Consider the following 25000-nt stretch of genomic DNA (forward strand, 5'->3'; position numbering starts at 1 on the left):
TTCAACGTGTGCCAGCGTTTTAGAAAAAAAATTCAAAAATCGGCATACGTTGGCTAAAACGTCAAGGTGTGACCGGGCCTTAAAGGATGAAGTATAGGAAATATAGACAGCAAATTTGGGAAGACCGAGATCAGTTTGGAGTGAAAAATAAAAAATGTGTTTTTTTTTTTTTTAAGTGAAGAGAGGGAACAGGAGAACGACGAGGAGGTATAAAACAAGGACAAATGTGTCCAAGAGCTGCGTCATAAAGTTTTTGTCTTCATCAGAAGAACAACAACAACAACAACAAGAAGAAGAAGAACAACACGGAGCTCTCTTAGGGCCCTATCACACTTTGACGTTTTAGCCAACAATGGCAACGTATAAAAATGTATGTAAAACGTTGGCGTAAGCTGAAATTTTGATGTTTTTTTTTAAGTTTTGGGCGTATTCATAACGTGTTGGTCATATGCATAACAGATTAGTAACGGGCACAGAACGTTTCGTTGTGTTTTTGATAACTTATACCAACGAATGCTTAGCCTGTTGTCGGTATTCACAACCAAAGCCCAACGATAGTTTAACTTTCGCATTGCGCGCTAAACGTATCGCCGGCGAACTCGTGGCATAGCCTGTTAAGAACCTGCCGGACGTCGATTTAAATCATAACCGCCTGAGAATTTGAAGTGTCAACATCGCAGTCACACCTTGACGATTTTGCCAGCGTATGCCGGCCTATGAAAAATGTGTCTAAAACGCTAGGCGCACGTCAAATACAGTATGGGTAAGTTGTGTATACGTTAGGAGTAGGCTGGAAAACAATGAAGTGCACTGTCATATTACGTGGTACGTGTAATACGTCGTGAAATTTCAAGCATGCTGAAAATTTTACGACATACTCGGCGTATGGCTAACACGTTCCGCATGCATTGTCATATGTTACTGGCACGCTCCGCGATAGTTTACACACGACGGACACACGTTACTTGTGGGTTACTCATAAGTCAAAACATGTCAAGGTAATATTTAACATACCCGCAACCTAATTTTCAACCAATCGGTAACGTCCTTTTAACCTATGAGTAGCGTGCTCTGAACCTATGTTTAACGTGCTTGAAACCTATGAGTAACGTGCATTGAACCTATTTGTAACTTGCCTTGAACCAATGACGAGCGTGCTATGAACCTATGAGTAATGTGCGTTTAACCTATGTGTGGCATGCTTTGAACCTAAGTATAACGTGCTTCTAACCTTTGAGTAACATGCTATGAACCTATTTGTAACGTATCTAAAACACACATTGTCATATGTAGATAAATTAGATTGACATCTTCCGGACGACCACAGCACTTACTGAACGTGTTTCTAACTTACATCTACCGTGTAATGGCGTAATGGCAGTGTTAAGGGGGTTGGTATATAAAAATGGGCTTCACAAGAGGAACCCATCATTGTTCCAGACTCCATGTTGAGTAGATGTCAATGCCAGTAGTATCAGTAGTAGTAATACTATTAGTAGTAGTTGGTGTGCGTGACAGTAGTAATAGTAGTAGTAGTTGTAGTAGTAGCATTGGTAGTAGTAGTATGTCTATGTCAGTAGTAGTAGGTGAGCGTGATGGGGAGGATGTGGGTGATGATGGATCCTCTTATCGTCCACGAATAGGAGACTACTTTGCACCATTGTTCGATGTTCTTTTTGGCTAATTTTTTTTCCTCATTCCCACGATGAAATATTTCTTTGTTTTACTTTTTAAAGTATTAAAAACGACTTTGACAAATGTATAATGTACTAGTAATGAACACAAAACGCTTCGATAACTTATAGATAAGTTATACCAACGATTGTTTATCGTGTTTTAGTCGTCCACAACCTATGCCCAACGATAGTCTAGCATATGCATAGCGTACTAATTCCAAAGCATGTTATTCATAGGTTATAAATAAGTCACGGGTCCCCTAAACGTTACTTTGATGTGTTTCGACGTATGAGGAACTTTCAAGGAGCGTTTTGCGAAGTGTGAACAACGTTCGTGTAGCGTGTTTACAAAACATTACTCATAGGTTAGAAATAAGTTTCGGGTACGCGAATGTTACCTCTACGTGTTTCGACTTATGAGTAACATACAATTAACGTGTGTCAACGATCGCATAACGTGCCGACAACTTATCGCCAGCATAGTGGAACGTGTGAGCCAAACGCCGAGTACGTCGTAAAATTTCAAGCATGCAAAATTTTTTGAACAACCAAAAAGTACAACGTTTTAAACCAGCGTAATACGACCTATGGTAGTGTTTTTCAGCGTGCACCTAACGTACACATAACGTACCCATAACGTATTCGACGTGTGCCAGCGTTTTAGACAAATTTTTCAGAAATCGGCATACGCTGGCTAAATCGTCAAGGTGTGACAGCCCCTTTAGAGCCAGCGTTCGCAACGCAACGCGGCTAAAAAAAACAATATTTGGGGGGAAAAAAGTGGAACGATAAATGCACGTCAAAATAGACAGAAGAATTTGCAAGCAGGCTGTCCGAGGAGTAGGCATTAAGCAACATGAAAATTAATTTGACAATGCAGCACAACGAGGTATGATTTAACATGGAATATTGGACAAAAACACAAACAGAATCACAGGGATGAAAATAGAACAGAAAAACACGACGGATCTGGTTCGGAAAACTTAGCTTTGATGAGGTGGAAGCAGCAACTGCAGATTCAACTGACAAGTGGAGCAAACCCCAAATCGTAAGTTTCAACATCAATACTGGATTGTGAAATTATTCTTATCATACATTTGAGTTTGGGTAACATCCTCAATTTGTGCCTTTATCAGAACAGTGTTCAGGTTTTCTGAGCCTTTCATGAACAGCACTGGTTTTTGTCAAAGTCAAGACGAATCAATATTATGCAACCTTTACTTTACATCCACACAAACCAATAAGAAAGCTTAAAATTAGTTTGGGAAGATAGCATGGTGCAAAATCAAAGGTCAAATGAAGTTAGTGATTTTAAACCTCCTTTATAAGCTGACCTTTACTCTTTTGTTCCCCCATTTCTCCTTCTGGGGAAAGTGTGTGTGTCTGTGCATTTGTGACCTTAATCACTCCAGTCCTTGAAGCTGGAAGCTTACCATCACACCATGATATCCATGCCTAGACTTCCCAATTATCTTTCTACATTCCTGAACGACATCCCAGAAATCTGACTGTAGTCTTCTCCAGTCTATCATCTTCACCCATATACCCAAGTGTGCCTATTCTCTACTTCCCGTCATCCAGCTATATGATGAGCCTCCATCCATCCATCCATCCATCCATTGGGATCACACTCTGTGCAGGGCGTTGGTGCTGCCCAAGCAGTCACCTTGGCTATTGGGCACAATCCTGGATGGGTCACCACTCCAACACAGGATAACAGCATGCTGGCACTCATTTTGCTGACCTCAAAGGATGACAGGCAGAGTCAACCCCACCTGGTGTTAATTCAACAACCGAGGGGGAATTTGAACTCAGGATTCCAGGATCCCAAGCCCACCACCCTAACCATGAAGCCAACACTGAGCGTATGACCCTCAATATGACAATTTTCCAAATCGACAGCTCACAGAGCATTTTATACTTTACAGGATGCACAAGAGAAAGATACTATGAAGAAGATAATTAAAGACAGTAAGGTCACACCTTTGTTACAAATATGACAAGTACTAAACTTGCCTTTTGCCACCCAACAAAGTAAGTGCTCACATTGGCATCATAGGATACCCAACACAAGGAAATTGGACACAGGTGGAGGCCATTCAGCCCATCATGCTGACACCACATCAACACCACACTGATTTATCAACACAAGATCAAACTAGAGGGGAGCACTCGGTAAAGGGGAGCACTCGGTAGAGTGCAAAACCTCCGCCGCCAATACTGCTTGGTCACTCAAGTGAACCTGATATCCTATTCATTCAATTTGACGTCAACAGTGCTCACAGAGTTATAGTTTGCAAGTTTCCCTTTTACTTTTAACTTTTACATACTCAATTCATTCGTCATAACTAGATTCGTTGAGACAGAAATTGATTTTATGTGGGTATATCCACCTGAAGTTCCAAAATCAGCCACAATTATAATTTTGGCATGTTTTTTGTTGGAAATCACTCATAACATGTAGAAATGCAAAAAAAATTAAAAATCTAAATTTTGTTTAAAAAAAAGTTGCAAAATTTATTTTTTTTTTCTCTAACAATTTTTTGGGGGTTGGAAATCACTTAAAACATGAAGAAATGCAAAAACAAAATTTCAAATATTTTTTCAAAATCGCCGCCATCGCGGCCATATTGGACTTTGGACCAAGTCCAAAATCTAATGGCATAATTCTTGGACCATACCTAACCCCCCAACAAGTTTCGTCGAAATCCGTCAAGGAGTTTTTCCGTAATAGTGTTCACAAACAAGCAAACAAACAAACAAACAGAAAGGGGTGAAAACAGTAACCTCCATCCATCTTCGAAGATGGCGGAGGTTAATTAGGAAATGCAAAAATTTTTTTTTTAAATAACTGTTTTTTGTGGGTTTTTTTTGTCATTTTTGTATTATTCTTTTTACCCAGGGGAGGGGGCATGGGCTTGGGTACAAAACACAAAACATCAACCACACAACACCCCTGACACAACCCCCAGCAACAGCACTCTGTACACAGGCAGATGATCACCCATCAATGATCAAGTTACCTAAAAGTCCTACCAACATCCCTATACCACTCAATCTGCATAACATCCAGGTACCTATCAAATTCTAATTTAAACTTATCTCCTGTTTCTGCTGCCGCTACCTTTCCAGGGAGACCATTCCATGCATTAATTACTCTCTGAGTGAAAGTCCCCTGCCTAACTACCATCTTAACTCTCCTCTTCTTTACTCTCAGGCCATGGCCCCTGGTTCTCTCACTGTCTACTCTGTTGAATAATTCATCTGCACTTACTTTATCTACACCTTTCATCACCTTAAACATCTCAATCATATCTCCTCGTAACCACCTTCTTTCTAGAGTGTAAAGCCCTGTCTCACTCACTGCAACTATATCGTACTCCTCATTATCCACTTTGGCTTCAAGCTCTTCCATCTTATTATTTAAACTTCTGGCATTGGTATAGAATATGTTTAACGTTTCCTTTCCTGAAATTCTATTTTCTTGCCTGGCCTTACCAATCACAATTATATCATCCCTTCCTTCCTTTATACCTTCTCCACCCTCCACTGACCTAAAAAAGACTGAATTCCTTCCTCAATTCCCACTGCAAACCTTGCTACCCCCTTTCTATTTAACACATGGCGATGGAGGGTACAGAGAGTGAGGCGTTGTGTTAGTTAAATATTGTAATGAGCCAGGTACATAGCAATGGGTCAGCCATTCAAGCAGAAATAAATCTCAATGTCAGAGTATTTATTAAATAAGCTGAAAAAGTTATAAGCAACTCAACTTACAACCATAAGCCTTAATTTTACTTTTGAAATCATCATTCTGCATTTCAGGTAATGAGCTTTCAGGTCAAACTTACTGTTGTCTGTGGTAATTGTTGAATGGTGATAATGGACTCACTGGTGGCAACCCATCAGGCACTCCAGGAGATAATAAGGGTCCTAAAGGACTTGGTACTTGTAAAGCAGCCCTCTGAGCTGGAGGCGCACAGCATCGAGGTGAAGCATCCAGGTTGGGGAAGAACATTTGAGGCGGGTCTGGAGAAAACCTTGGAGGAGGTGTGATGCCATGTATTTCGAGAGTCCTTAGCCAGGCCTCAACACCGTGGTGCCGTGGATGCTGCGAGGCAGATGCCATCGGCGGAGCCGAGTAAGGAGGCAAGAAAGCATGGATCTCAGTGTGACGATTATCTTCCCAAGGATCTATTCGTAAAAGTGGTACTCCAGGCTGAGGGAGGTGCCCCTCGCCAAAAGACGGCCTGTCCGGGTTTGGGCCCGACTTAGGTCGCTCCCGCTGAGCAACAGCACCGTCGGGATTGCGATAGTGAAACGAGGAACTCGGCCTGCGCTCAAGACCCGGGGCAAAGCCCAATCCTTCTCGGTTCCGTAGCATCACACTTTGACCCCTTGGAGACACCTGTAATGCTTCAAGAAATGATGTTGGTGGTGGGAAAAAACAGAAGGTATTAGTGGGCAAGTAGGAACTCGAAAGGAAGGTGGTGACACAAATTCACTTCAGCTCAGAGACATTCAGCAATCTGCAGTACTCAAAGCAAGATCATATGTGAGCGTGCGTAGCTTATAAACAACACAATAGCTCTCATTGGTGCCCACGACTCCACCTCTCGTTCAAACATCCAGCATCAAACGGTTTGCAGTCAAATTATTGGGATTAAATAAAATAACCTCAATGCACAATGTATATTAAATACACGGGTTCATTGGACAGACATTTAAAGTCTTTTGCTCCAATCAAAAATAATTTTCTGTCCCATTTATGTTTCAGAACCCGAAAAGTATTTTTCTTTTAAAGGTTTACATCTGTGTTTTCAAACCTATGCTTTCTAAGGAAGATTTATACTCTGTTTCAGAGTGTCAGTGCTGCCAAAGCAGTTTCTTGGCAAGGGTTATGCTGGGTAGTTTGCCATTGCCTTCCCAGAAGTCCATAGGGCAGGAATTTGGAATTTGGTCACGGTTCTGGCGATAGCTCGCATACTCTTTGTGAATGACACCATTGGATCTTTAACACCCACCAACCAATGCCAGCAGACCAGGCACGAGTTTAACGTCCATTCGAGGGATGGCACATGTATCGATGAATCACAGGATGACAGCTTTTAGCTGGGTTGGGATTCAAACCTAAGTTAGACAGCTTAGAGACAAGTGTGCGTACCTCAAGGTCATCCCAGAAGGATGATAAAAGGTAAAATGACGGATCTCACTCAAGTCAAAGGCAAAGATACAAAATGAAAAAGAATCATACATGACAAGGATTCATTATGAACGACAGATACTTGTGGTTACAAAGCAACAAATTCCAGATATTATTCTTAATTATTACTGTTTTTATTATTACTAGCAGGTACCCATTGAAATCCCGCATAATGTAAAATGTAACTTCAACAATATTATGCAAAGAACAGTTAAATATATCATGGGAATTTAATATTGCTTAGTTGCGTGCTCCATAAAAATGTTGCTTGATTAACCCCCGCCCCAACTGCAAGTCCTCAATCCCCCCCCCCTTCCTGACCCCAAGTCTTCAATACCTCCACCCCAACCCAAGGGCTTCAATGCCCTCCCCACTCCAAGTCTTCAAACCCCCTCACTACCCCCCATCTCCTCAGCCCCCTTCCCCACCCACCACGGGTCCTCACCCCCCCAACCACACACAAAGCCTGAAGTCTCCACTCCAAACTCTCTGTCCTCCCTCACCCTTTCTTTCCATTTTTCAATTCTTCAAATCAAGATGGCATTATTACGTCATTACATATTATTTCTTCATCACCTCATTTTGCATGCCATTACCAACTTCACACAATCCCATCTCCTCATATTGAACCTGCTTCCTCACCTTCTTAAATTCTCATGTCACCCTTATGACCTTCTGTTCAGGTCCCCATTTACAATCTCACGAGACATGTCCCATGAAAATTCCGTGGAAGTGGCATTCTAAAGTGATTAAGAGTAGCCTAATAGTGTTAATAAATGATCCGAAATTAATTAATTTTATCATGATAAATAAATACAACGTTAAAATGAAATAACGACTAAATGACGGATCATTCAGAATCCCATGAGATTCCGTCATATGTGACGGAGGGACAGACAGATGTGCAGTACTTAAGTCACCATGTACAGTACTTAATCTGTTGACCATTTTGATGTCCATATTGTGTACAAGTACCACAATAAAACCATATGCAGCTCCTCCAGATACTTACCCATGTAACGCGCTGCTTTCCAGGCATCAGAGGGTGGACTGCGTTCATCTCTGCGTTCTACTGGTGGCCATTTAATAACGTTCTCATCCAGGCGGACCTGGAGCGAGGAGTCCTGCTGTTGCTGAGATTGTCCATTAATCAGTGGCTCGGGACAAGAGCGGCAACTGGAGAAGCACAGGGGCTAAGGATCCTTAACCATGCACAGCATTCTCGGTATGTCCACAGACAAGGCCACGGTACAAAATCCACCCATTGGAATGGGACATCTTAGACGATAACTTGCAGTTTTGAGAACATCTTAATGACACATATCTGTGACATGTCAGGGCTTCTATATCAGGTGGATCATGGGTAAGAGCCAGGTATGGTCTTGCTACCCTCCTGTAACCTACTTTTATCTCACTTCTTAGTGGTATAATCTGATCGTTTAGATTAGAGCATAATCTGGCATCCCAAAGGTTATGGGTTTTTTGTTGTTGTTGCTGTTGGGACAAAACCCGTAATGCAATGACTACCCTCAATGAATGGTTGTTAGATTGCTGGTAATATGATAATTATTGCAATAAAAAACAAAACCCACACGTTTTATTCATGTCCTTCAGGAAATTAAAGTCACGATCCCTCCCAGTACTAACTCCATGCAATATCAAGTCCGATTCAGGTTGCTGTATCTAAGGGGTTGTTACATTGAAAGGTCTTTCCATCACACTAGTTACACCTCGGCTTAAGGTAAGAATGTTAAATTAAATGTTAAATAACGGGATATCAAAGTACAAGATTAATGTTAAGGATTGGTACTGGGTAATGAGCAAAACAAACATCTTCATTCCTGTCTGCAAAATGAACGACTACACACAATATTGCCATAGGACAACAACTATCCATTGGTATGTGAGCACAGCAGAAACACACAAACACACAGCACAGACGACCCAAATGATCCTGCACAGCTGAACAGTAGTTACTCCCGTGATGTGAATAACAGCCGAGAACGTCCCGCTGCCCGAGTTGGGAGCATTTCAACCAAAGAGTTTAGTTGCGAGTGGTATGTTATGAGTGACAGAGGAAAACCCAAACCCTAACCCAAACAGCAGCGTCTATTTTTGCACAATGTTCTCTTCCTCCCCATCCCCCCATCCCCCACTCCAAAAATGTACCGTCCCCTCAGAGATTCCTGTAAATTGGGCATGTAATGTCCCATTATGGAGGGCAGCAATCATATGACATGCTCGAAAGCCTTCTGAACTGTTTTGGCAAGAGGAGAGCAGACGCATCCAAATAAATAATGCTGACATTCCAGGACTGAGAAGGGCAAATTGACTCAAAGTGAATAGAAAGTGGGACATCTGAGCCGTGTTGAGAAGCAGCACAGAGACGATTGTGAGGAGGACATTTAATGAGGGCTCCTCATGGAGTGATGAAACTGCAAGGATAAGTTGGGCAACATTAAAAAGGTTTCCTAAAGCAGCATGCTAAAAATGAAAAACAATAAATGCAAAGGTGGCTCATATGTCAAGATCAAATGACCATCAAGAGCATTGGAACATCCTAAAGTGTTCAGATCACATTGCTTTTGAGATGCAACACAAAGCGTAATGTGAACTATATTAATGGGATGTTTAGTTCGGTGCATGTTGGAGGACCAAGTTGAGGATTCGGTGGATTGGAAGCAGTCAGACACAACCACTTTGCCCTTTATAATGCACACATCTCATACATTTCCATTGTTTCCACACTAATATCACTCACGTGCATCTACAATGCTAAAGCGAATCAAAATAGACATAATGGGTATGTTTCCTTATTACCAAGGAATGAGCAGCAAAGCATGTGGTCAAAGCTTGGCGAACCCGCCGCTTACCATACCTGCCTTTCTCAGGTGCATCACGCAAGCGAAGAGGACTGTCTGCAGAGTCTCCAACGGATACGGTCAGGCTGCCCAGCTGGCTAGACACACTGTGCACCGAGCTCTCGGTTTCTGGAGTGGTGCCACCCCGCACAATTGTCTGTCACAATCAAAGAATCAAGTGATGTTGAGATGCAACACACAACATAACTCCTTTCTCTGACACAAGCCATAAAGATCATAGATCACCAATGAAGTGTTGCAGTCCTAAAATAATGGCAGTGGCACCATCACACATGTTGTAATACTATGTGCTGGAAGGTTGTCAGTCCTTTGGAGAACCGAGACTGCCTCGAGGGACACCGCAAGATGGCAAACAGCATTAGCCACAGAGGTGGTTAGGGGGAGAATTTGAAGTTTAGCCTGGTTGCCGGTACACGATCACCGACTCTTAATGAAAGACACCATGAGCCGTTTAGCTTCCATCAGCAACCAATTCAGGCAGGAAGGGTCCTCAGCTTAATGACCCAGATCTGAAGGATGGTGATCTAATTGATGCAATACCCTGACATTGAAACATCTGGGTGACAGTATATAATCAGGTCAGGAATCAAACCCAGATTCCACAGCTCAAAGGTATGTGTGCTCCCTCTGAGCTATTCTGCCAGCTCCCAGATGTTTCAGCTGAAGGAAGAGATAAATAAGAAAAGGTTTTTTTTTAAATTTTTCATTCTGACAAGGTGGCATAAGAAAAGGGGCATATTTTAATCATTCAAGTGTCAGTTAAGTGATAAACTTGTCCCATGCCCCCCCCCCCACAGTCTTTCACTTGTGAGTGCCTCCTCCAGTCTATACCCCTCCATACCATCACCTCATGTTCCCATGAACTCCCTGACCACCTTCCACCAATCCTCTACGTACCACCCCACTGATCCCCTCATATTGAACCCCCACCCCCACCCCTTTCCTTTTTGCCACTCATGTGTGATGTCTGTCTCCATGCTCCCCTTTGATCGTCTCTATCTATAAACCTGCTACATTATGTTGTTTTGCTCCTCCATGAGCAGACATATCTGTTGACCAAAAAAAATAAAACTGACAAAGCAATCTCCCTTTTTAAATCTTCTTTCAATGAAATAGAAAAAAAACCAATGTTCTGAGGTTATCCAATACAAGCTTGACCCTGCTTTATAAGGAAAGCCTCTTGAATAAGTGTATTTGTGAGCGATGGACATTGCAGCGAACAAAACAACGACAAACCGTAAGGTTGTGCCTGATGGTACTTTGATTGTTTCGAAAGACTTGCATGACAACTTTTTTCAGACGAGCAAGTTTCAAAGGAGGAAAATTTTTTGTTTGTGTCCTTATGATTCCCACCTGAGCACACGATCCCAGGTTCAAAATCCCATATACTGTCATAATTTATCATCTCCTAATGTTCTTCGGCCTGTATGTGATGCATATAAAAGCTCCTCCATTAGCCTTAAATGCCATACAAGATCAGTCTTTTTTCCAAATTTACAATGTAGGTATCAATAACATCAAAGATTACAATATATGGTGCAAAGAAAATTCCCATTTGATTCATTTTGGGTAGAATGGGGTGAAAAAGAGTGGGAGGTGCAAGAAATCGATTGATGAAAGACCAATCATAAGAATGAATACATGGAGCATCCCAAAATATGAAACGAATGGGTCCATGATAGACTGACAGACTTCAACAGACAAAAAGTGAACACACCTTGAGTGGAGCCAATTCAATCGGTGTGATGCAAGAAGGATCCACGACAGGACGTGGACGTCCACTGCCTTCCTGGATGAGACCCTGCCACTGGAGGGGCAGACCCGTAACGCAGCCTGCTCGTGCATCAAACCTCGCATGTACACGGTGCTCGAAGTTACACGGTGGTGAGATTTCCAACTCTGGCTTCTTCTTCTTCTTCTTTTTCTTCCTCCTGCCAAACATCTCCGTGGCCACCGCCCTGCATGCCGTGCCGGTGACGTACTCAAATAAGTGATTGCTCATATCGAGCACTTTGAGTGAGCAGAGAATGCTGTTGGACTAATCTACTAAACTACTTGGCTAAACAAAATGGACCAGTTATACCATAAATGTCCCATTACTTTTCCTGGCGCTTAAGTCAAAGTGTTGAGGATGCAAACTTGAGTAAATGTAGCACACAACAATTATTGGCCATCACTCCCCCTCCTCCCACCCCAGATCCGGTCCCACCAATCGGTGTCGTTAACCTAGTAAGTAATACTTTATTCGTTTTAATTTCATACCTGTGCACAATGCTTTACTGACATTAATGGGTCACGATGACTCCACCCAAATGATTTCCTCAACACCAACAGGAGCATATTAAGAAATTCCAAGCTAGCAAATGCTTATCCAGCAATTCAAAGGAAAAGGCACATCTCTTCTGAAAGCTCATTCGACCCCCCCCCCACACCCCCTTACCCACCATACCTCCAAGCGACCCCATTTTGAGAGGTAGACGGTAGGACATGTATTCAAATGGCTGCGGCACAAAGGTTTAGTCGACTCCGAGATCATGGGATGTTCAAGGTTCACAATCATACGGTCAGGGGATGAGCTGAAATCCCATTCGCATTGAACATCATTGCATACATCACTGCCCCTCGAACATAACAATGACGCACTGGCGTTATTAAAAGAGGGCCGAGTGCTGCAGAGAAACTCTTCTGATGCACTGAAATTTCACAAGCGGTCTCTGTTAAAGTAAAAAGGCCACAAATTTCGTTGGAATTAGACATTGCGTCTGCAGACGCGTGGTCTCGACAAGCAAACCTTCACATTTATCACACCGTGTCGTACTCACATGATGTGTAGTTCTGCGAATATAGTTTGTCACAAACGCAAAACACTACACGCAGTTACTGGCATAGCTTTATGAAGGAAGGAGTCTGCACTGCTGAACTCTCAGATGAGAGGCCATTTCGTAGACATTCCTGTAGAAATGCTGCTCATGCTTTCCCTGCTATCAGTCATTCTCCTGAGATCATTTCCAAATGAGAGAGGAGTTTCGTGTGCCAAATACTCAACAAACATCCTCATAGGATGATGCAAAAGAAGTGGAGCACTTACCTTTTGGGTGTCTAATCTGGTTTGATTCCCAAACCAATGATAAACTGTCAGAGTCATGTTTTGTAGGAAGGGGGTTGCATCACAAAAGTGCACCATCCCTTAGATGGATGTTAAGCTGTCTCCCATCTAATAAGATGAGTTGGTGGGCATTCAAGATCCCATGGAGTCATCTGCAAAAAAAAATAATAATAATAATAATAAAAAAAAAAAAATCGGTGAATAATCGCAGGCACGGTGAAAACATTACTCATTTCTGCCCAAAGCAGTCAGGCCTAGCCAGCAAGTTTCTGAAAGAGATGGGACTATCTAAGATGCTTTATGAGACATGGCTGACCCACAAGATGGGATTAATTTGCCACGGTAAGGTAGAATTAGTTGTAGTCAGGTGCGAGTTATTGCCAGAACCCTGGTCAAATTCCAGTGCGAACCTCAAGAGGGGCACTGCATCAGCATCACAGGTGCATTCCCTAGCACTGATGCAAAACCACAACCACATCCTGCTTATGGGAGAAAAGTAAAGTCCCAAGAAAAGAGACCACAAACATACTAGGCAGAGCCAGAGTGGACAAAAACAAAGGATGAAATAATGTCATCCATAACAGTCACAAAAATGAGAACGACACGAACAAGACCACGACGTGGACACGAACACCCTGAGTACCTGTGGACCCAGCTGAGGCAACTAAATCTAGCAGGGTACTCACACCAAATTATCGTGTTACCTTTCCAGTGATTTAGTTATCCCAACTGGGTAACCGCACTCTCGACTTCCCACCCTGTCTACTTATTATGTACCGCCGAGTGACACTGGAGGTAGGAGGTCGGCTAAGATAGTACAGCAAGTTCATGGATGGATAGTACAGGATATATAGATCGGCTAAGATAGTACAGCAAGGATATAACTTCTCATCTATTTATCACATACAGGATGTCGAACCAATGGTGGAAAGAGACAATTGAGCATGTTGGAAACGGTTTATAAACGAAATAAGGCAAATATTTACAAGCAATGCAGTGTCACAGCAACAAACTAACCCCTAGTACAGAAAGAACCACTTAAACAATCTTAACTTACTCTATAAACAGGACAGGCATGCCAAAAATCACTCCAGGGAAATGAGAGAGAGAGAGAGAGAGAAAGAGAGAAAGTTCAGGATGTTGGGTCGGCCACTTGTTCACCAGCCGCAAGCTAGCAGGCCGACATTGGTCCAAAGGTGGAGGGAAGGGAATGAAAGGAATATGGTTGGTTTGTGTGTACAATATGTTGGGATAGGTGTGGCATATGCAGTGTAGGCTCTGGAGGAAAAGTGTGAGGTGTGTATCAGTACCTCGTCCAGACGGGTCAAGAGGTTCAATCATTGAGAGCTCTCTCCCGTGCATCTCAAGTAGACAAATTAAGGGGTGTAGAGACAGAAAGGAAAGATCGTGTATGCCAGTACGTGGGGCACTGCGCCCCAACGACCTCGTGCTGCTGTCCGCTCTCAGAGCCTCGCCCCAGCATGACTTGTCTTACCCCGTACCTCAGCTCAATCCAGGCAGGCAAACAGTAATGTTTCTCATTCAGCTCCCTGCTTCGTGAGTCAGCCATGGAACCCTGGCGCATTCTGGCTTATTTTGGACTTGACGAGGTGTGGCTTCAGGGGGGCAAGGGTCGCTCCAACACTCTCTGACCCCTGCGTATTGCTTCCTCATTGGTGTGTGCATCTCATAGCTTTTTTGCAGGGTTGGTCATGCACCTGGCGCTCGCAGGCAACATCTCTCATAGCTTTTCGGAAGGTCGGTTCCGGTGGCGCTGCAGTTGTAGGTTACACACTCAGCATAATAATTACCTTGCAATATGGTTTTGATGATGTTCTGCAGCATAACGTGTGTACTGTAAGGCATGTTGCATTGTGTGCATGATTTGTGGTGTGGGAAGGTTCAGAGGGAAGAAAGATTGGAAAAGGATAAAAATGGTTTGAGGACGGGAAGGATTGAAATGCATTAAGTGAAGAGGGGGGGTTAAGACAGTACGGGGTTTGACAGGGAAAGGGTGAGGGAATGGGATGGATAGATGGATGGATGGATGGATGGATATATAGATCTCAAGAGGATGAGTAATTACAAAGAGGATAGAACCTGCTAAACACACACAACATATTTGTCCCATTGATAGATCGGGCCAAAAACAATATATATATATATATATATATATATATATATATATATATATATATATATATATATATATATATATATATATATATATATAAATAACACAATATCTCAAAAAGTTGTAAACAGATTTGGATGAAATTTGGTGGACAGATCGGGTGTGTGGCAAGGACGAATTGATTCGATTTTGGTGAAGATCCGAATCCAGATCTGGATACGAGAATTATTTAATTTCAAATTAATACTTCACCATTGAGAGATAGGGCCAAAACGATATATAGCACGATATTACATTACCTCCACCACTGAAGGTGAAGGAGGTTATGTTTTCACCCCTCTCTATCTGTTTGTTTGTTTGTGTGCAGGCTATCTCAAAAAGTTGTGGATGGATCCGGATGAAATTTGGTGGGCAGGTTGGGTGTCCGACATGGACAAATTGAGTAGATTTTGATGAAAGTCTGATCCAGATCCGATGACTTGAATTTTTTAAGTGATTCTTCACCATTGAGAGAGTGACCTGGTCTGAATCCAAATTGATGATCGGAAATCAAGCCATTGGAGAAGAGGAAGGATTTAATGTTTGAAGCGATGATGGATTCCATAGCCATGTTGATGATTGGGAGAAGGCTGATTCATCTGTAGTTGCAGGGATCTGTTTTTGCACCTTTTTTATGCAGAGCGGTAATGTTTTCTGATTTCCAAGCAGATGGCAGATGACGTTGAGCAAATGAGAGGGTGAATAGAACAGAGAGAGAGAGGGTGAGCAAGAACAGAGGAACAGGTTTTTCGGACATGTGGGCTGATGCCGTCTGGACCGGTTGCAGAATCTGAGTCGAGGTTTGACAGCAAGCTCTCCACTTTGTGAGGAGAAAAGGACACAGAGTCCAGGGACAGCTGGGTGTGACAGGGTAAGGCAGGGACAGAAAGCGATGGGTTTTGGACACAATATTTTGATGCAAACACTGAATTTAGGCATTCAGCCTTTTCACGTGCGGTGTCAGCAGTGTGGCCATTTGAGGTAAGGGAGGGGGAACATACACCAGAAACAGATTTGATTAGATGCCACCAGGATTTGGAGTAGGGGGAGAGGTTTTTGGAGTTCAGAAAGATGTAGTTTTCTGGCTCTCCTGAATGTAGATACACACTTGTTCTGAGGTTTGTGGAAGGAACTGAGATTACCCTCAGTTGGGTTTGCTTTCCATGAGGCAAAGGCAAGTTATTTCAGGACAACTACCTCGCCACAAGTTTCAGAGAACCATGGGCGGGAGGAAGGGTAGGACAACTGAAGACGAGTGAGGATAAATCTGTGCATGAGAGAGAGAGAGGCAGAGAGAGAGAGAGAGAGAGAGGCAGAGAGAGAGAGAGAGAGAGAGAGGCAGAGAGAGAGAGAGAGAGAGAGAGAGAGAGAGAGAGAGGCAGAGAGAGAGAGAGAGAGAGAGAGAGAGAGAGAGAGGCAGAGAGAGAGAGAGAGAGAGAGAGAGAGAGAGAGAGAGAGAGAGAGAGAGAGAGAGAGAGAGAGAGGCAGAGAGAGAGAGAGAGAGAGAGAGAGAGAGAGAGAGAGAGAGAGAGAGGCAGAGAGAGAGAGAGAGAGAGAGAGAGAGAGAGAGAGAGAGAGAGAGAGAGAGAGAGAGAGAGAGAGAGAGAGAGAGAGAGAGAGAGAGAGAGAGAGAGAGAGAGAGAGAGAGAGAGAGAGAGAGAGAGAGAGAGAGAGAGAGGCAGAGAGAGAGGCAGAGAGAGAGGCAGAGAGAGAGGCAGAGAGAGAGGCAGAGAGAGAGAGGCAGAGAGAGAGGCAGAGAGAGAGGCAGAGAGAGAGGCAGAGAGAGAGGCAGAGAGAGAGGCAGAGAGAGAGGCAGAGAGAGAGGCAGAGAGAGGCAGAGAGAGAGGCAGAGAGAGAGGCAGAGAGAGAGAGGCAGAGAGAGAGGCAGAGAGAGAGACAGAGAGAGAGGCAGAGAGAGAGGCAGAGAGAGAGGCAGAGAGAGAGAGACAGAGAGAGAGAGGCAGAGAGAGAGAGGCAGAGAGAGAGGCAGGGAGAGAGACAGGGAGAGAGGCAGAGAGAGAGGCAGGGAGAGAGGCAGGGAGAGAGGCAGGGAGAGAGGCAGAGAGAGAGGCAGAGAGAGAGAGAGGCAGAGAGAGGCAGAGAGAGAGGCAGAGAGAGGCAGAGAGACAGAGAGACAGAGAGACAGAGAGACAGAGAGACAGAGAGACAGAGAGACAGAGAGACAGAGAGACAGAGAGACAGAGAGGCAGAGAGACAGAGAGGCAGAGAGACAGAGAGGCAGAGAGAGAGAGAGAGGGGCAGAGAGAGAGAGAGAGAGAGAGAGAGAGAGAGAGAGAGAGAGAGAGAGAGAGAGAGAGAGAGAGAGAGAGAGAGAGAGCAAGTTTCTTTGAAGAATTCCCAGGATGAGTTGATGTTGGAGAAAGTTGCGATGGGAGAGCAGTCTAGAAGTTTTACGGCAGCTTGAAGACCCTGCCAGTCAGCCTGAATGAAATGACAGACTCGACTGCGCTGAGGTGGTTCTCCAATATCAGCCAGGGAGATGTGTACTTTGACAAGCAACAACACAACAAGCATTTTAAGACAATTTTCCCGGCTAAAGCGGGGGTTAGCCTTTTGACAAGCATGTGGTCAGAAGAACCGATTGGAGCTGAGGAAGAGCAGCAGATATTTTCAGGGATATTTGTCAAAATCAGATCCAGAAGCGATGGAGTACCATTGGTTGAGATTCGGGTTGGAAGTTGACCGATTGAGTCAGTCCCAATGAGTCGCAGAAGTCTTTTGCTGAAATGCCATAACAGGTGAGAGAGGTACCCACAACCAGCCAACTGGCCTGATGGCAATTGAAGTCAATTACATATGGGGAAGAGAGAGTTCAGATGAGAGGATAGAAGTTCTATGTCAGGTCAGGTTCGATCTGTGACCTGCTACAGGTACCATGTAAACCTGTACTAACCTGTTCCATAGTCGGGTTGTCGGCGACTAAACCGTCTCCCCCACCAGGTTTTCTGGTGAGGGGGGTGTTTGGATATGGACACCCAGCAGGATTAAAAACAAAACCTATCAAAGGGCGGAGGAGCTCCTTGTGAGCCAACGGCCATCCATATCTAGTGCCCAACTGTGTCTGCGGACGTCCTCCTGCAGTTGGGTTACTTTTTATTAGGAGGTTGGTGGCAGGATTTGCACTCCGGCCACCGTAAAACCCTTCATTCCGCAAAACGCAAAAACGCAAAAAAAATCTGAAAACCCACTCCGTGGGAGTACCTCCTGTGCAGCTTCCCTTCGCAGGGCAGCTCACCGGATGACGGGATTGGGGCAAAGCCTTCGGGACTTTGATAGGAGGGAAACCACGGGGTAACATCCCTGGGTCAGATTGCGGGAGAGTGTGTCGGAGTGGTGCTGAGGTGTCGTCCACCAGACGGCGGTCTCCTTGGGTTAACCTGAGGCGGTCCCTTCGGGTGGGTGCCTGGAATGTCCTATCCCTAAGAGAGGATGATCACCTGTCTCTGTTATCATCTGAGCTCAAGCGTTTGGACATCGGGATTGCAGCTCTCTCTGAGGTTCGGAGACCGGATTGCGGCGAGATAATGGTGGGTGGTTACACCTACTATTGGTCTGGTCGCTTTGATGGTTACCATACCCAAGGAGTTGCTGTAGCTGTGTCCAATAAGCTGACCCCAATGATAATTGAGGTAACACCGGTCAACGAGCGTATAATGAGATTAAGGATTCGTCACTCCTTAGGTGTCATTTCCCTGGTCTCTGTTTATGCTCCAACTGAGGCGAGTGATCTCACCGTGAAGGATGCATTCTACGCAACGCTCGAGTCTGTGGTTGATCAGTGCCCCAGACGAGATACACTTCTAGTCTTGGGGGATTTCAATGCATCGACTGGAACTGATAGGGATGGTTATGAGGTGTGTGTTGGTCCCCATGGGTCAGGAACTATGAACCAGAATAGCACTAAGTTCCTTGACTTTGCAAGAAGTCATGGACTTAGGGTGGCTGGTTCATGGTTTCAGCGCCCACAAGCTCATCGCTGGACTTGGTATTCCAACGCTGGTGGTGTGGCAAAGGAGATTGACCATGTCCTCATTGACGGTCGTTAGAGGATGATCCAGAACTGCAGGGTCTACCGGAGTGCTCAGTTCCTCAATACTGACCACAGGCTTGTTGTAGCAACTCTAAAGCTGCACCTTAAATCCTGGAGAATGGTTCCATCCCAGCCTAGGCTGCATGTTGCCAAGCTCAGGCATGAGAGAGTAGCTGAGGAGTTTGCGAACAGGCTGAGTGGACACTTGGGGGGTCTGGGTGCTTTGGGGGGTCCTGAAGAGTTGTGGAGCACCTTTAAGACCACCGTCCTTGATGTTGCCAGTGGATATCTTGGAACTCACCGCAGGGCAAAGAAGAATTTTGTCTCTCAAGGGACACTGGATACCATTGACCAGAGTCGCAGGGCCAGGCTGAATGGCAGAGCTGAGCTGTTCAGGGAGCTGAGGCGTAAAACTGTAGGTGCACTGAGGGTGGACAAGGAGGCCTATGTGCGAGGAATCTGTGAGGGGGTAGAGCATCACCTGTGGACAGGTGATTCTCGTCCCGCTTACAGGGGAATTCGCGCATTACGTTCATCCAAGCCCATCCCTCGGAGCACTGCAGTTCGAGCAGAGAGTGGTAGGCTCTTGACAGAGGAGTCTGAAGTAAAGGCCCGCTGGGCCGGTTACTTTGAGCGGTTGTACCAGGCTGATCCCCCAGCTGTCGAGTTGGACGTCAAGGGTGTTACAATCCCTGTTGCTGACCCTCGAATCAACTGTGGTCCACCTTCGATTGTGGAAACACGGGCTGCGGTGAACCAGTTGAAACGGGGCAAATCTCCAGGGATTTGTGGCATCCATGCCGAACTTCTCAAGGCTGGTGGAAATGCTGCACTCGTGTCGTTGCATGCAGTTTTGTGCTCTGCCTGGAACACAGGCATCATCCCAACTGACTGGAAGAGGGGCCTTGTTGTCCCTCTCTGGAAAGGGAAGGGTGATCGCCAAGACTGCAACAACTACCGAGGGGTGACGCTGCTCTCAGTGCCGGGCAAGGTCTTTGCTCGGATAATTCTTGATAGGGTTCGCCACCATCTGCTTGAGCACCAGCGTCCAGAGCAGTCAGGCTTTACACCAAAGAGGTCAACGATTGACCGTATCCTTGCCCTTCTTGTCCTCACCGAACGCAGACGAGAGTTTCGGCAGGGGCTGCTTGCAGCCTATGTTGATCTCTGTAAAGCGTTCGATTCAGTGAATCGGGATGTCCTCTGGAGGATTCTTGGTCTTCGTGGGGTGCCACCAAAACTGATCGATCTGATGTCTGAACTCTACTCTGGTTCTGAGAGTGCTGTGAAGTGTGGTGGTACCACCTCTGACTTATTTCCAGTTGTTACTGGAGTTCCTCAGGGATGTGTACTTGCCCCCACACTTTTCAGCACTTGTATGGACTGGATTTTAGGGAGGATGTCGGAGAGATCAAGTTGCGGTGCATCGTTTGGGAATGTCAAGATCTCGGACCTTGATTTTGCAGACGATGCAGTCATCTTTGCGGAGACTTTAGACATCCTTTTGGGGGCCCTCGAGGTGATGAATGAAGAGTCAAAGCCGCTGGGATTACGGGTTTCTTGGGTCAAAACTAAGATCCAGGCTTTCGGTGACATCTTGGATGCTGCTGTCCTGTCTGTGTCTGTTTGTGGTGAGGATGTTGAGGTCGTGGAGAGATTCACTTATCTTGGCAGTGATATTCATGTCTCTGCTGGCTGCGAGTCAGAGGTCAATAGACGTCTGGGTCGGGCCTGGGGAGTCATGGATTCACTGGATCATGGGGTGTGGCGCTGCCGGTACCTTGCGGGAGGACGAAAGTCCGAGTCTTCAGGTCCTTGGTACTTCCAGTCTTGCTCTATGGGTGCGAGACTTGGACTCTGACCAAGGATCTGAGACGGAGACTTAATTCCTTTGGTACCAGGTGTCTTCGGAGAATCCTTGGCTATCGCTGGTCGGATTTTGTGTCCAACGAGCGGTTGCTGAGAGAGACTCGGATGAGATTTGTTACCTGCATAGTCCGTGAGCGTCAGTTGCGGCTGTATGGACATGTGGCTCGTTTTCCTGATGCTGATTCTGCTCACCAGATTCTCTCAGCGAGGGAGTCTCATGAGTGGAGGAGGCCAGTGGGCCGACCACGTGCCTCATGGTTGCAGCAGGTTGACCACCATCTCAAGGAGATGGGGATGGGCCTGGCATCTGCCTGGGGGATGGCCAGACGGAGGCCCCTGCAGTACCGACGGAAAGTGGACGCAGCGACGCGCTGTTCTGGCACATGCTCCCATACCTGACCTGATAGAAGTTGGTCCATGTTTTTGGATAGTGAGGTGTAAATGGAGTCATCACTGTTTGGTGGACGGTTCAACACATGTATAAACATGAGGTGGGAGTGGAGGGGAAGCCATAGCCAGAGGTATTCCTGGGGGTGTGGGGGAGTGAGGGCAGTGCATGAAGAGTGAGGAATAGAGTCTTTGATGAAGAGTGCAACTCCTCCACCAGGACGAGGCTCAGGTCTGTCATTCCGGAGGAGGGAGTAACCAGGGAACGGTACTAGGGAGTCAGAAACGTCTTTAAGGTGCAAAGTTTCTGTTCAGCAGATTATGCAGATTATGTCTGGTTTGTCAGTGGCAACCTGTATGGAAAGATCTGTCAGGTTTGAGTGAAGGCCCTGGATGTTTGAGGTCCACACTGTTAAGGAAGAGGGAGGGAAGGAGGCTTTGGGTGCAGGGGAGGGTAGGATGAGGGAGGAGGGGGGGGAGGTAAGGAGAGTTGTTGAAAGAGTGTGAGGGATTGCAGAAGAGCCAGGGGAGGGGCTGGATGAGGAGGAGAAAAGGCTCTGTGGTTCTGGGTTGAGGTACAGTTGGGAGTAATGAGAGAGGGGGCGGAAGGGAGTTGAGGATTTGAGGAGTTGGAGTGATGAGATGGAGAAGAGAAGGCAGGGGAAGGAGGTAGCTTTGTGGATGTGAGGGGGTGGAACTTTGAGAAGGGGGAGTGAGGGGGTTGATTGGAGGGAGAAGGGTGAGGGGGAATTTTTGAGAAAGGTGAGAGGGAAGCTTGGAGGGGGAAGAGTGTGATAGTTGCTTTAAGGGGGAGGGGTGAGAGGGGTGAATTGGCACTGAAGTTGGGAAAAAAGGATGATTGATGGAAAATGATCATGCATTGGAAACTGGGTTTTTTAATTTTTAGTTCAGAAATGCAACTCAAGACATTTCTTGAGGGATGCAATTCAAGCGAATCAAGAGAATGGAGAGAAGAAATGTTGTAGCAGTTGGACTTTTTAGACAAGGTATGAAGGAAAGGTCGAATTGAGAGCAGTTTGTTGAAACAGAAGAAGAGTAGTGAATTATTATGATATAGTAATGAGAACCACACGTGTGAAAGAGGAAGTTGAAGCATTATAAGAGACCGTTTTTATTATTATTATTATTATTATTATTATTATCTGATAAAGATTGCATAAGATTAGGTAAAGGAAGGGTTGAAGAAAAATTATGAGGTGACTTTGGATCGGTAAACGCAGAGTGAAACTGATGGGTCGATGAAAAGTAACAGGAAGAGGAAGGGGTAGAGAGAAACACGTGGTTTCGAGAGGTGTATAGTTAGAAAGGATACAAGGGAAATGAATATTTTTTGATGGATTTTTGAAGATTAGTTAAGATATGGGAATGTAAGGTTGTAGGAAGAAATCGTGAAGGTAATGGTGAGAGTGGGTCAGCTCAAATAGAAGGAAGATGGTGTGATGACAGAAGGAGGAGGAAGAAGAGAAAAAGGATTGGTACTCGTGGGGATGGAGGGAGAAAGGGTTTTGTTTTTTTTCAAATTTTAAGACAAGAAACAGAGGGTGTAGTTCGGAGGGATGGATTGGGGGGGTGAGAGAGAGAGAGAGAGAGAGAGAGAGAGAGAGAGAGAGAGAGAGAGAGAGAGAGAGAGAGAGAGAGAGAGAGAGAGAGAGAGAGAGAAAAGAGAAAGAAAGATCGTACACCGATTCGAGAAAGACGGGTTGGCCTCAAGGAAACCCGATAAGACAAAAACTCACAAAATGGCACAGTTTTTGAAACAAAACTGAACTAGGAACACACAGTAAACATGTAGGAAAGAAAATAAACAGTTAAAACGGGACAAATAATGACTGGAAACTTAACTGTGGGAAAGTCCGCAGACCCCCGAGAGAACCAGCCATCACCCCAAAACCCAGAACCGGAAGTCAAATCATTAGCTATCATAACCACGTTATGATATCTTATGATGTCTCCTTGTCAAATACTTTGAACTACCTAATGATATGTCATTGTTACATGTTTTAAACTATTTGATATCTCATTATTAAATGCTTTAAACTACCTTTTGATATCGCCTTGTTAAATACTTTGAACAACCTTATGATGTCTCATTGTTACATGTTTTAAAAAACCTTGTGATATCTCATTTTAAAATGCTTTAAAACACGTTATAATATCTCATTACTGCATGATTTATGCTACCTTATATCTCCTTGTTAAATGCTTTGAATTACCTTGTGAGATCTTGTTAAATGTTTTAAACTACCTTTTGATATCTCATTGTTAAATGTTATAAAACAACCTTATATTATCTCCTTGTTAAGTACTTTGAACTACCTTATATATCATTGTTAAATACTTTAAACTACCTTATGATATCTCGTTGTTGCACGTTTTAAACTCTCATGATATCTCGTTGTTGCATGATTTAAACTATCTTATATCTCCTTGTTAAGTACTTTGAACTAGCTTATGATATCTCATTGTTGAATACTTTAAACTACCTGATGATATCTCGTTGTTAAATACTTCAAACTACCTTATGATATCTCGTTGTTGGATGTTTTAAACTCTCTTATGATATCTCATTGTTGCATGATTTAAACTACCTTATGATATCTCGTTGTTGCATGAATTAAACTATCTTATGATATCTTGTTGTTAAATACTTTAAACTACCTTATGATATCTCATTGTTAAATACTTTAAACTACGTTATGATATCTCGTTGTTGCATGTTTTAAACTCTCTTATGATATGTCGTTGTTGCATGATTTAAACTACCTTATGATATCTCCTTGTTAAGTACTTTGAACTACCTTATGATATCTCATTGTTAAATACTTTAAACTACCTTATGATATCTCATTGTTAAATACTTTAAACTACCTTATGATATCTCATTGTTGCACGTTTTAAACTCTCTTACGATATCTCGTTGTTGCATTATTTAAACTATCTCATGATATCTCCTTGTTAAATACTTTGAACTACCTTATGATATCTCATTGTTAAATACTTTGAACTACCTTATGATATCTCTTTGTTGCATGTTTTAAGCTCTCTTATGATATCTCGTTGTTGCATGATTTAAACTACCTTATGATATCTCGTTGTTGCATGAATTAAACTATCTTATGATATCTTGTTGTTAAATACTTTAAACTACCTTATGATATCTCATTGTTGCATGTTTTAAACTCTTATGATATCTTGTTGTTGCATGATTTAACCGACCTTATGATATGTCGTTGTTGCATGATTTAAACTATCTTATGATATCTCAATGTTAAATACTTTAAACTACGTTATGATATTTCGTTGTTGCATGTTTTAAACTCTCTTATGATATGTCGTTGTTGCATGATTTAAACTACCTTATGATATCTCCTTGTTAAGTACTTTGAACTACCTTATGATATCTCATTGTTAAATACTTTAAACTACCTTATGATATCTCATTGTTAAATACTTTAAACTACCTTATATCTCTGTTTCACGTTTTAAACTCTCTTACGATATCTCGTTGTTGCATGATTTAAGCTATCTTATGATATCTCCTTGTTAAATACTTTGAACTAACTTATGACAACTACACTATCATATGGTTTTTCATTGCTGAATGCATTGCACTGTTATATGGTCTGTCATTG

The 25000-nt window shown here is 43.9% G+C and overlaps 1 protein-coding gene across 3 annotated transcripts in view; it reads right to left on the bottom strand.

Annotated features, from left to right (window-relative positions):
* Nucleotides 1-25000, bottom strand: part of LOC147019747 (serine/threonine-protein kinase PAK 4-like) — an 81996-nt gene that overhangs the window by 55274 nt on the left and 1722 nt on the right. For all 3 annotated transcript variants that reach the window (XM_085894416.1, XM_085894417.1, XM_085894418.1), the window contains exons 2-5: nt 11479-11719; nt 9758-9897; nt 7892-8055; nt 5528-6092 (exon numbers count right to left, since the gene is read on the bottom strand). In XM_085894416.1, coding sequence (XP_085750542.1) covers nt 5528-6092; nt 7892-8055; nt 9758-9897; nt 11479-11703 — 1094 coding nt within the window. In that variant the 5' untranslated portion in view covers nt 11704-11719. The remainder of the gene's footprint in view (nt 1-5527; nt 6093-7891; nt 8056-9757; nt 9898-11478; nt 11720-25000) is intronic.

Source organism: Eptatretus burgeri, chromosome 9 (genome assembly GCF_056783735.1).
Source record: "Eptatretus burgeri isolate ZD-2024b chromosome 9, Ebu_testis_v1, whole genome shotgun sequence".
Lineage (NCBI taxonomy): Eukaryota > Metazoa > Chordata > Myxini > Myxiniformes > Myxinidae > Eptatretus > Eptatretus burgeri.